Below are 12,700 nucleotides of genomic sequence, written 5' to 3' on the forward strand. Positions count from 1 at the left end.
TAGCATTTTGCCCTAATCATGCTTTGAGTGGGTGAGTTGTATCCTTCCTAGAGAACTATTTTTCCTTTGTATGTTTGTATATAACTTGTCATATCATCTTTTGTGTGTTCAAATCTGCTTCCTCTCTTCTACACTGTTTCTCCTGTGCGTTTGGCCGTTTCTGCACATTCCCACACCCTGACCCCACCCCATTCTCTTCCATGTTGCTGCTTTCCTCCCACCTCATATCAACACCCACCCTCCCCTCTGTTGTGCTTATCCCCTCCAGTAGTAGTCACTTATCTTCTGTCACTGCCTAACTCTTCTGCTGATGAATAGCAAATTAACCTCCATGCTCTAGGCATGTGTAGTATAATCACCAGTGTTCCTTTCTATTTAGTTTACGCTTTCTAGGTAAATAGGAAAATTCAGCTGTTGTCCCTTGAAGCCATTCACAAAATATTATAATAAAGGAAACTATTTTTTGTATGAAAGAAGTTAGTCTGCTAATTTCACAATTTACTTCAGAAGGTTTGAGTTTGTGTTTTCTGATGGTTTTTACTGGAGTTATGGTCTAGTGTTTTGTTCTGTGGGCCGTGTAACATTTTATGCCACTGGGTTTGACGACTGTTGCCTCAATCTATACCTCTGTAGTCTACACAGGTAATTTATAATGTTTCTGCAAGCACATGGAGTATGGTTGTTTTGGATATGTATCATTTCCCGTTTTCCTACGTCTAGTCACTGTATTGAATTTTATTATACTTTGCTTTCAGATTATTGGTTTATGTCTTTTCTTCTCAACTATGTAGGGAGTGCATTTTTGCCAGGTTTATTTTAGTATTCAAATTTGCAATAGTTTTTAGGTCTCGCCTAGGCAGTGCATTCGCTGTCTCGAAGAGACCTGGTGTATCTAGGATATGGACTTCAAAAAATGCCCATCTTTTTCATTGGTTCCTCTTGCTGTCCTTTAACAATGCGGACTTTTCATTGGTGAAAGTAGTTAGTTGTCCTTCCTTTCGGACTTTTGTATCCTCCCATGAGGACTGCTCCTGTTACACATTCTCTTACTCATCAATTTACTTGGAAAGCTATGAGAGCACTTTTTTTTTTCTTTTTTTGTGGTCGAGTGTTCTGCTTACCACCCTTGAGCAACTTCATTTGCCTGCCTACTTAATTATTCCTGTGCAGTCCACGCCCACCCCTCCCACAGCAGTGCTTGCCACACCTCCGATATCGATGCTTTCATTTTTTTTAAATGTGTATATTTTAGGGCGGCCAGGGGGAAGCTTAAGTGATTTGGCCAGATTTACTGGATGTTGAGCCGATGCCGAGGCTCAAACACAGATCACCAACTCCCAAGTCGGCAGCCTTGACTGCTGTGCCATGTCCTCTCACTCTGGGGGTCAATTTTGGAGTCTCCTTTTGTTAGCCACAAAGGTGCTACTCTTATGTCAGGGGACTTGTGCAGCCTCGCTCCTTTTATTACCACGGCGCCTGATGCTTGTTTTTTTAGCAGTTGTTACGAGATCTTTCTGTCCCTGCAATAACTATTTAAAATGCTTTTGCCTCCCTTCTTGTCTCCACTCGGGTAATGCAAGTTTTCACTCTTGCATCATTTGCTCAGAGTCTCCGGTGTATTTCAGAGTGGTTTCTCTCCATCCTAACCGCTGTGCTCGCGCTGCATAGGCTGCCATAAATATCAGTCCTCCCCTTCGTGCCCTCAAATTGCACCTTCATGACACAAAAGGAGTGGAAAGGTTTCATGGATTTCCCTAGGAAATCAGTCAATAATACTGACAGAGGGTATAATGCCGTGTCAACCATTTCAGCCCTCACACGAAATATAAAATAAGGTTGTGCACTTTAGCTCACGCTTCAGCAAACTTTTTGCATGGAGGGCATCCTCAATTTTTGGCACGACCTATTTTTTTTCCCCTAGTGAATAAAAGTGACAGTGTAGCACATCATTCTGCCTTTCTTAATAACACCAGTTTGAATACTGGAACTTCTCTAGAATGATTTTGATCTTTCTTACCTGAAATATGGACCCTGTGAAATTACTACTTCTCCGTCACCTGCAGGCTTTACTGAGATTGTTTTTTTTTTTTTTAGGTTTGCCCTTTGAGACAATTCGCCACCTCATCACAAGGTTACAAGTTGTCATTAGGGACACCATGTTCCTGTCATGCGCTTCTTCCCGCATGGCATTTTTCAGGTGTTAGCCTTATTGTTATCATGAAATAAACTCTAACAACACCCCCCCCCCCCCCCGACTGCAATTTGGGTGAGAGATGGTTCCTCTGATGGCGTAGCATCCTTAATTCACGGTGCCTATGGCTGTTGTGTAGATGGTTTATTTGCTCCTATTTAGTTCCTCTTTTGCACTATCAATGTTTTCACATGCAAACTCAGTACTACAGCCATTCAGATGACCTGGGCCAATATGATATATTTGAATATACGTTTCACACACTCTAGATGCCTACCTTGTATGTAGCGCTTAAAAATCGGGTATTTGGTAAACTGCATCGCCCAAGCCAGTGCTGGCTCATAGGGAATTTGAGGCACAGGGATCTGGGGTAGTGTTTGCTTAGGATCCACAGTTCGATCAAGGGGCGCGAAGCCCTTGCTTTCGCAGACGATATTTGCAATAATTGTCGGAGTGGTGAGGCAGGTGTACGATTGCGTTATTCTGTTCTGTGGCCTAACTTGTGGTGAATGGGTTTTTGAAACTGGTGAACAGAGCACAAATCCTAACAAAAAGTAAGAGTGGGGACTAGCCAAGTTAGGCACTAAGTAAGTGACATTGTGACACTTAAATGGGCAGGCATACACCAATAGTTCTGGCAGCTAATCTTTATAGTCCTGAGTTTTGAGATTACACTTGAAATTATGTGATCCTTGTTATCACCACACGGTAGCTTCACAGCACTGCAAACGACTTGTGTTATTACTAAATTCAATGGTATTTATTGTATGGAGCTTAGAAATATGAAAGGCAGAGCAGACCGTTTCTAAGTTGTTTGAACTTAGTTGCAAATATACTGAGGCACGTTAGCCACTTGGTATGGCACATTCTGCTGTAGCAATCCATACTCACTAATGTTTTTCAGTGGGACCAAAACAGCATCCACTCCCTTCCTGCCTTTCTTTTATTCAGCCCTTAAGTCGTCTTTTCACTTTCATTCTTCTCCACTGCATCCACGCTCTACCGCATTATGTTCTTCCTTCCATCAGGTACTCCTTTCTTACAATCGCTTCATTCATCTCTCCTTCGCTTCCTTCACTCCTTTCACTTCCATCAGGTACTCCTTTCTTACAATCGCTTCATTCATCTCTCCTTCGCTTCCTTCACTCCTTTCACTTTTCCTTACCTTCTCTTCATTACTTCAACTCTACCCCACTCTCTTCCTCTCATATTCCCTCTAATTCCGATTTACTAATTACTACTTTTCTCTCACCAAGTCCTTTAATTTTCCTTCTTCGTTAAACGTCCTCTCTCCTTTCCTCCCTTTTCTACTCTTCCACCCTACCTCCTTCCCTCAAACCCATCCTAACTTTCTTCTTTCTTTCACCCTTTCTCCCTATATCCTTCCTTCAAACCCACCCTTCATTATAACTTGATGTTTACTGTGACACACAATTCCGCACAACACAATTCAAAACCACAGAGCATAATTACACTACACATAATACCACTCACCACAACATAATTCAACTCTACATAATCACTCTATTCACGAAGTCATAAATGCACCTCACATAAAACCAATCTATACTACATAGCAGCAATCCACATAAACACACTCCACACATTTGCAATAAGCATAATTTCAATCAGTGCCGCGCAGTTCCACACAAATCAACTCAAAACGTTTCCATTCCCCATCACATAATTCAACAATAAACCACATAATACAAATCAACATCGTTGTATAACACACCACATATGTACTATCCACACCGCTTAATTCCACATCACCCCAAAAAATTCAACAGGACGCAACCTAATTAAACTCCATTGCATTACACTCCCCAACACAAAATACCATACCACATAATTGCTCTCCATAACACCCAATCCCACCCCACATAATTCCAATACACTAAAATACAAACCTTTTACTATCCACATAATCCCACTTCACACCACATACATCCATCCACGCCACAACACACAAGTACAAAATATTTACATTTACAACGCCAATTGCTCTAACTTTCAGAAATGCGAGACTGATTGCATTTCAAATGCTTGTTTCATGACTGGTGCCTCTTGATATTGCATAGTGGAATTGCTCTACCTGCCTGTTTTGATTGCGCCTATCAGATAACACCGAATCTTCCACACGGTAGCCCAAAACTATGCGCAGTCAAAACACTTTAACACAGCACCTTTAGAAAAGGGTTCTATCTTACAAAATGCAAGGACTCTCTCTCTTTTAGAATAAGGCTTGGGGTTTTATTTTACACAATGCTCTCAAAAGCTTTCCCAGATGTCAAATGCAAAAGATTCAAATATACAAAGGGATATATATGTTTATATGCAAACAATAATCTAAATGCATGTATAATACTGATTAATAAACAAGCATCAAATAATGAGATAAGACTCAAGCAAATATACTGGACATCCTATCCTGCAAGAGATCAGAAAGATATATATATATATATATATATATATATATATATATATATAATTACTTTGGTGGTGCACCTTGACTCACTCACACATCACAAAGAAAACACACTCTCCCACACATCAAATGATCACAGCCACTGGCTCACATCACAGCGGCAATAATCAAAACAGAATACATCACCTGGTGCAAAACACCGTATCTCAGACTGGGGAAGTAAACAGCCGTGATTGAGAGCCTTCAGCAACCAGGGTTCATACTCTGAGATAGACGCGTCCGCCCTCGCTTGGATCTCAAACTCCCGGTTTCCGAGTTCACAACCCTCCGCTTTAAACACACTAGAAGGTTCAAGAAAGAGCTCCCCCTGGAGGAATCTTACCAGAACTGGCCAGGTTTCAAGCAAGCATTCCCACGGCAGGAAGGAGCTCTCACGTCCCCTTCTTCGTTCCAGCCTCTATCTTGACGAAGCTCACAAGGCTTTCAGAACACATAAACAATCCCTCACGAAAACAAAGACCTTGAACGTGAATAACTCAAGCAACTTGCAAGCACTGCTGTGCACACAGAAAATCTGAAGCAAGGCAAAGCCAGGGAAAAAGGATGACATGAGGCAATTTCAAAGCCAATAGTAAGCACTCCTAATAACCCAAACAACTTGCAGGCACTGCTGTGCACGCAGAAAAGCTGAAGCAAGGCGAAGTCCGAAAACAAGATGACATGAGGCCATGTCAAAGCCAATAGTACAACAACGAGCATGTATGCATCACTGCCCACAACACTGCACTTCGAAACCAAGAGTACATTCCACACCTTTCATGCTTTCAAATGCACATCCCACACGCTCTGTTCTTGAACAAGGCTGTCTTACTCCGTGACAGCTCCTACTGAAAGACCGCAAGATTACAAGAAAAAAGAGATGCAGGGCCGTCGTACATCCAGGCTAGGATGAAATAACACACAAAAGTCAGTTAAAATAATGGTAGTCAAACGTCATCACAGGGTCTCAAACCACAAGAGTGCCTCTAGCACTACACTGCCATAGGTCTGTAATGTAAATTTTAGCTTCATGCACAAATTATTGCTCCCCTTGACTGCATAGTTTGTCCAGTAAACAGTATACACACCAACACTGGCGATTTAGACCGACTCCAGATTTTAATTGGGAAAAAACGCAAATTGGTAATAGCAGTCAATGCAGTTAGAGTCCTTGGGCTCCAGTGTACAGATTGCCTTATGCTTCCAAAGTGGCACACTACTCGACTCAGTTTCTTTAATTGACTACTGTTGCATTTAGTGCCTAGGCGCTTTCATATTTGGGAACACAGTCTCATCGAACTTTTGGTGTTTATCTTTGAAGGGACATAGTCATTTTTTTCAGTCTTCCGAGACGGGGAAAGTAAGTACAGTGAAAATGGCTAACAAGAAAATATTCCATTTCAGTAGACAATGCTCTTATTATTATGAGATTTACTATAATTATGTTCTATTAAAGATTGCTTACTAAAGGAAGTGTGCTTATATGTTAATGTTTTTCTCTATGGTGCCTTATTTGTGTAGATTTACCTCTTGAAAATGGTACTATACAGATTACTTTGTTAATTATTACACAATTGATGTTTGTTCTCAAGTTAATAGAGTTGCTTTCCTTTTACTTCTGGGTATAATCCATATATTTGTTTGCTTAGAAATGTGAGACTAATTGTTGTAATACAAATTAAACATCCTCAAACGTTGCCTAGAACATACACATGTACTACATGTATATTATGTAATTTAATTTCATTAAGGATTATGTACTTTTTCTGTCAGATTTGGTATTTTAGATGGGCAATTTAGGATTTACCTGCAACCTAGCATCAGTATTAAACACAGTGTTTGGATTAATGACGACTTTTTGTTCTTCGCAAAACAAAGTTGCAAACTAGTAATGACAAGTGTGTTTTTTCAACAGTCAAAGTTAAACACTCTGGCTGATGCAGGACATCTGTTCGATCTAGATGTCTAATTTCTTATGGTGGAAAGTTGACAGTAAAATCGTCCCTCTATCATTAAATCACTTCGGCAGATCAGAAAATCCTCTATATCTGCGGTTCTTAACCTATTGGCTTCCGTGGACTCCACAGAATCACTGCTAGAAGCTGGGGCCCCAGCCTAGCCATTTCCACGAGTTGAACCTTAAACAAACCTCAAAATACAGAAACAAGTATACAGATACACAAATTATTATATATTTTGTGTAATTCACAAACCAACAACACGCCAAAATCGAAATTTTGATGGTAAGGGTGGAGCTTTTAAAAATGTACATTTATTTCTAAAAGATAATGCAATATGTGCCCAGTTACGTTGTATTCAACCTGGGAACACAAAAGTCTTGTTATATTGGTGGAGACATGAGTGAAGTAGTTGGAATATATATATATATATATATATATATATATATATCTCAACTTTCTTCTGCTTGTTTATAGAGCTGCAGCCCATTAATATTGAACAGTTGGTATAGTCCTCAGAAGAGATTATGTGGCCATTTTAATCGGGTCTGGTGGCTTGGAGTAGGTCCATCTCAGTAAGGAGTAATTGGTAAATGCTACTGTGTACACCTGAGTCATACTCCTCCTGGCAATGATAGGCCAAAACTAGATCCTGGAAGACAGGAGTCCAGAAAATCTACACACTTGTATAGAGTGCTGTCTTATCAGTTTTTTATTAAACCTTTCAGAAAGGCGAAAATGCCATTTTTGACCCTTAGTGATGATGAGACAGGTGCTTTCATTAGCAATTAAATGCCGTAATAAAAAATACTTTCCCATTAGTTGAGGTTTTTTTTTTTAGATGCTGATCAAACAGTTTGCATTCTGTACTCCGCTAATATACTTCCACTCACCTTTATTTTTTTCCCCCCTGTCTTTTTTTTTCCCCCCTGTCTTTGAAGGTCATGGCTCAGATTTTGAAAGATATGGGCATTAATGAATATGAACCCAGAGTGATAAACCAGATGTTGGAATTTGCTTACAGTAAGTGTGATGTTTGCTTTCTATAATTGATTGATGTCTTTGTCAATAAAATAAGTGGGTTGTGTTTTATCACACTTAAGGCACATTTTTTCTACAACTTTTTCTCTTGGTTTTTGACCGTTTTCTTTTTTAGAAATTTGCATACATAGGGCTTCATATAATCTAGCAAGAAGGTTGCTTACGCAATAAGTTCTGTGCAGAGAACTTAGTCTTAAATTGTGTAAAGGTAAGTTTTCAGGTTTCAAAACCAATTATTGAAATACTGATGGCATCATGGGAATTATCAGGAATACAGTGCGGGCACAGGGAACCTCTAAAATTGTACACTCCAAAAAATGACACCTCAACAGCTCACCCAAGGGCGAATGAATTTGAGGACGGTTATACCTAATTTTCACGAGTCAATGTGCCTCCTAGACCAGGCACCATAAAACATGTCATAAATGCAATCTCGTAAAGTCGGACTCAATTGAGTTCTAGGGCAAGAATTTAAATGTTTGAGTTATTAAAAAGGTGCAATACAGAAATTGTAAGAGCAGATGCATGCAGCTGTTGCCAAGAATGTCCCGCCAATTAGAACAATGAAGGATAAAGTGCAATTTCCGAAACATTTCAAGTCTCAAAGGAGCAGCAAAAGCAAGAAATCGGACACTATCCCTACTGGTACCCAAAAGAATCAGGAAAGTCTTCAGGCTCCACTCCAAAATCTGGGGTTTATATGCAGTTTTCTCTCATAGCAAAGCCTTATTTTCTACAAAATGAGCATGGTGTGAGCAAAGGAATTGCACTTACAGCAAATCAGATCAGAGCTCTATTCAGCATCATATTGTCTTACCATCTATCAGTCATTCTGCCTACTATATTCTAATGGCACCTAGAGATGGCAGTACAAACCAGTTATAAGAACAGCAGCAAACTATTGTGAATGAAAGTACAGGGAGCTAGTGGAAGGCCTTGCGAAACTGCAACATTAATGTGTCCATGTTGGAAAGTTTTCTCCAAGAACGAGGTCTATGGAAATAAACATGACTTTGCTTCAGAAATTATACATTTTAAACCTGCTGAAAGAGGCCTCCTTTTAAAAAAAAAAAAATGGGATGAGACTTAATTATGCCCTGGTTAGCATAATTCAGAAAAAGGCACGTTAACAAGTCATAGCAAATTAATTTCAAATGCAGTAGTACCATGTCTGTATGTACATGCAAACTTGAGTAAATGCATGCAAAAAATATAAAATACACAAACTCTAACACCAGCCTAATTGTAGGTCAACTATGAAGTTGAGTGGGACTAAAACCTCAGAATGGATTAGGATGTTAAACACAGGGACTAGAATATCGTGTTATTGATGACATTAAATAGTCTACTAGTCAAATGAACAACAAGACAGCGCAAAATAAAAACTAAGTGATGTATGCAGTAATGGCTCTCCCTAATGGGTGTCAAGGCTCTGCCCCTTTTTCTGCTGGTTTCAAAGTGTTGTTTTAGTGAATAATCAATGTTTGTTCACTGTTCGTATAATGAGAAAAAACAGTAGACCGACGCAGTGAAATCTGTCGTCTGCATGTGAACAAAGACACCTGCCCTAGCCATTAGAAATTTTTAGGGCTGGAAAAGACCCAGCCCTGACCCTAAAAAAAAGAAAAATCCGGCCCACCCCATTTTCGATATGCTTTAGTATAACCTGTAAAGGTAGCAACTTGGGTTGCCTTCAGATTGTAGGCTCCAGTTCCACAGTTCACGAGGTACTACACCCTTTCCGATATCATCATGGTGCAGTGGGGTCAGGAACCTCAGTGGCTCCAACAACCCTGTGATGAGTTGGGAGAGTGTGAGGTGAAAAAACAATAGACAGATTGCTGTAGCATGTGCCTACAGTTTTCTGAATCGGTGATTACGGTCTGTGCACCTGCTTTGAGGGTCTATCCAGCTGAAAGTACATTTAAGAAAACCACCTCAGAAGTTGTGTTCATGCTGGCGAGAGATAGGTGTTTGCTCATGTGTATTGAGAATGAGTGTCTGAGTGTAACTGAGAATTAGACAGTGGGGTAGGGCAAGAGTGTGATAGTGCGAAAGAATGATAGTATGAATGAGAGGCACGAGTGGGAATTAATGTGCGGGTTTGAGTAACAGCAAATTAGTGCAAATGTGTGGGGTAACGTGTGAGGGAGTGTCTTAGCTCAAGTGAGGGAGGGTGTTGGAGAATGAGCATGAGCACAAGTGAGCGGGTCTAAAGGAGTGAGGTGTAGAGGAGTGAGAGAATGAGTTGGATTAAGTGAGGGAGTGAGAAATTAATGAGAGAATCAGTGTGAGTACTGCAAATCAGTGTGGGTGAGGGTGAATAATTAAAAAAATGGGTGTGAGTGAATTTAAGTGAGCACAAACGAGTGTGAGCTTGTTCCCCTTTAAAGTGTTACTGTCCGTGGCATACTGGTGACAATTCTTGGTTTATGGAGGCGCCCAGAGTAAAATGCTTGTATTAGCATGGAGAGGTAATTCCTTTTAATGTAGGGTGACCAACCATCTGTACATTTCACGGACCGTCCGTACTTAAGATCTCACGCCTGTTGTCCGTGATGATCCCTTTTACGGACGCCTTTTGTCCATAATTTTGGGCATTGCAGGGAGCAGCACTGTTCCCCCTGCATGAAGCCTCAACTCCCTGATGGTGCCAATTCGCACTCACCCTCAGAGCACAAGAGCAGCCCCACCCTGCCCATTGTCATTCTGTATGCAGCTGATTGCCACATACAGAATGACAATGGTCCAGTCTGAGTTGTTAAAGCATGTGCTTGGCCTCCTCCTGCCTCGGTCTAGGGCAGAAAATCCTGCTCATCAAAAGAAGGCGGTGAAAGAAGATGAAAATAAGGGCCTAGAGTTCTTTCACAGTCTCATCGTTTTGGAACTGATGCATTTTCAATATTTTATTCAACAAAGCCATGGTTACTGCGTTTATAGGTCTCGCCTGGCGTAGGCTGCGCGCATGCGCAGTCTCGCTGGCGAGATTTAATGAGATGTGGTATTTTCTGTAAGTTGCATTAAGCCCCGCACCTCGTTTCCATTGGACGGCGTCACCGTTTATGCTAAACGGTGGCCAGCCATTGGAAAAGAGGTGTCAGTGACGTATTTGCTCAGCTTTCTGAGCCGTCCCATTTGGACGGGCTCGCCTGCTTTGTGTTCGTCGCAAAAGGTTTCTTATCTTTATGGGGCCAAACACATGGCCCCATAAAGATAAGAAACCTTTTAGCAGGCTAGGCCGTCCAAGTGGGACGGCGGAAAAAGGCAAACGTCTTGGCTAGCGCGTCATGGTGAGCGCTTGTTCAGGAAGTTAGTTGGCTGAGGCAGCCGCAGCCCAAATGCCATCCCGGTCGGTGGGGGGGGGGGGGAGGGGGAGGTCACCCTCCTGAGAGCAAGTTGAGCCGGTGGGGGAAGGAGGAAGAGGCAGACGAAGGAGTCTCTGGTAAAGTTATGGTTCCACCTTAAAGTCCTTCTCGTTCTTATTTTACAAACAGAAACCAATACTCTGACCCTGCAGTTTTTCATAGTAACGGGTAGCAAGAAAGTCCGAGGTAGGCTCTCCGGCTGTCAAGGTGGGCGGGGCAGCCGGCCTCGCCACCGCCCTCCATTTAAATGACCGTGCACAGAAATTCTGTTAAGTTTACTCGCTCTTTGCTGCACGGAAAGCAGCTTGAAGTGTCCCAGGAACCTCCCGGCATTGCAGAATCAAAGATTCACAACCCCCCAATAGGCCACTGAAGGACAAGTTTCTGCCGGACAGCAACCAATCGGGGACAGCTGAGGAAATCCTGCCAATCTCAGGAACCGCAACTTCGTAGCCCCCACGAAGACCTAATTATATCGCTAACGGAATCATCATGTTAGGTAAGCGAGGCAGTTTGAACAATGGCAACTGTTTATATGTTACATTGATGTAATTGTGGAGTTTCTTCAGTGTGGGAGATGGGGACCGAATCTTGTTAAGTCTCGCTGCTGCGCCTTTTCATGGATAAGTGGACGGCAAAAGCACATGCCCTCGTTAGACCGGTGCAGCTCTAGCACCTATCTTCATAGCATATCATTTCAAGGGGGTGTGGGGTCGTTCTGGCTTGAAGAGGTCCTGGTTGGTAGCCGGCCCTAAATCGGATTGACCGGGACAGCGCCCTGGGCGGAAATACAATTTGGTGTTTGTTGTGGGGGCGGCGGCCGTTGCGTGTGACTGCTGGATGCGTGAGGAAGGTGAGGCTGTGGCTGGTAGCCCCCAGCTTGCCATGTGACTCACATGGCCGGCCCTAAATTAGATTGACCAGGACAGTGGGCAGAAAGAAAATGTGTTTGTTGTGCTCTGTACGCCAAGCGGATTCTTCCTGCACTGGAGGCCATGATCGTCTTGTGCTCGTGTATTGAGAGGTTGGAGTGTTTCTGATTGTGTGTAATATGGGGGGGAGGTGATGCTCAAGTGCATGACTTCAGGGGCAAGGCGCAGGTGCTGTCAGTATGATTCCGGTCATCGGAGTCCTGTCCATGGGTCTGTTGATGTGTGCTGGCTTGGGAGGAATGGCTGCATGCCTCTTGTACTGAGAGTGTTTGTTTTTCTTTGTTCTGTTTGGGAAGGTGAGCTACGCGAGGTGACTGAGAGCAGCTTCCAGTGCACGGCTGCCATGAATTATTCTATCGTTAATATCTGTCCGGTTGACGCCCGCCCTGGGTCTCTTACACTATATATATTATTCAGAGTCACTGAGACCGGACTAGAGTGTGATTAATGATTGTGTTAAATGAAAAGGTGTGGGACATGGGCACACAGTTGATGGCTTTCGCTATGCTAACAGCTTTAATCACCTGTGGTGGCCCCTTTTCCACAGTCCGCTAAGGTGTTTACCCCACAGGCTTGTCTGTTCGGAGTTTTTTAGTTTACAGACTTGCCAAACTGGTAGTTTTGGGTTGCGGGACAGTCCTCTTCGGACTAATCCCAAATGTCTAAATGGAGAGATCTTCGGATGATAATCTGGGTCAGATTTTGTTCCAATCATACCTTATATGATTGTTATTGTGAAACGTGTC

The 12,700-nt window shown here is 42.2% G+C and overlaps 1 protein-coding gene across 1 annotated transcript in view; it reads left to right on the forward strand.

Annotated features, from left to right (window-relative positions):
* The window catches only part of LOC146829214 (transcription initiation factor TFIID subunit 9-like), a 145,996-nt gene that overhangs the window by 29,936 nt on the left and 103,360 nt on the right, over positions 1 to 12,700 (forward strand). Inside the window, exon 2 of the mRNA XM_085607851.1 lies at positions 7,558 to 7,639. Coding sequence (XP_085463977.1) covers positions 7,558 to 7,639 — 82 coding nt within the window. The remainder of the gene's footprint in view (positions 1 to 7,557; positions 7,640 to 12,700) is intronic.

This window comes from Triturus cristatus, chromosome 5_2 (genome assembly GCF_964204655.1).
Source record: "Triturus cristatus chromosome 5_2, aTriCri1.1, whole genome shotgun sequence".
Taxonomy (NCBI): Eukaryota; Metazoa; Chordata; class Amphibia; order Caudata; family Salamandridae; genus Triturus; species Triturus cristatus.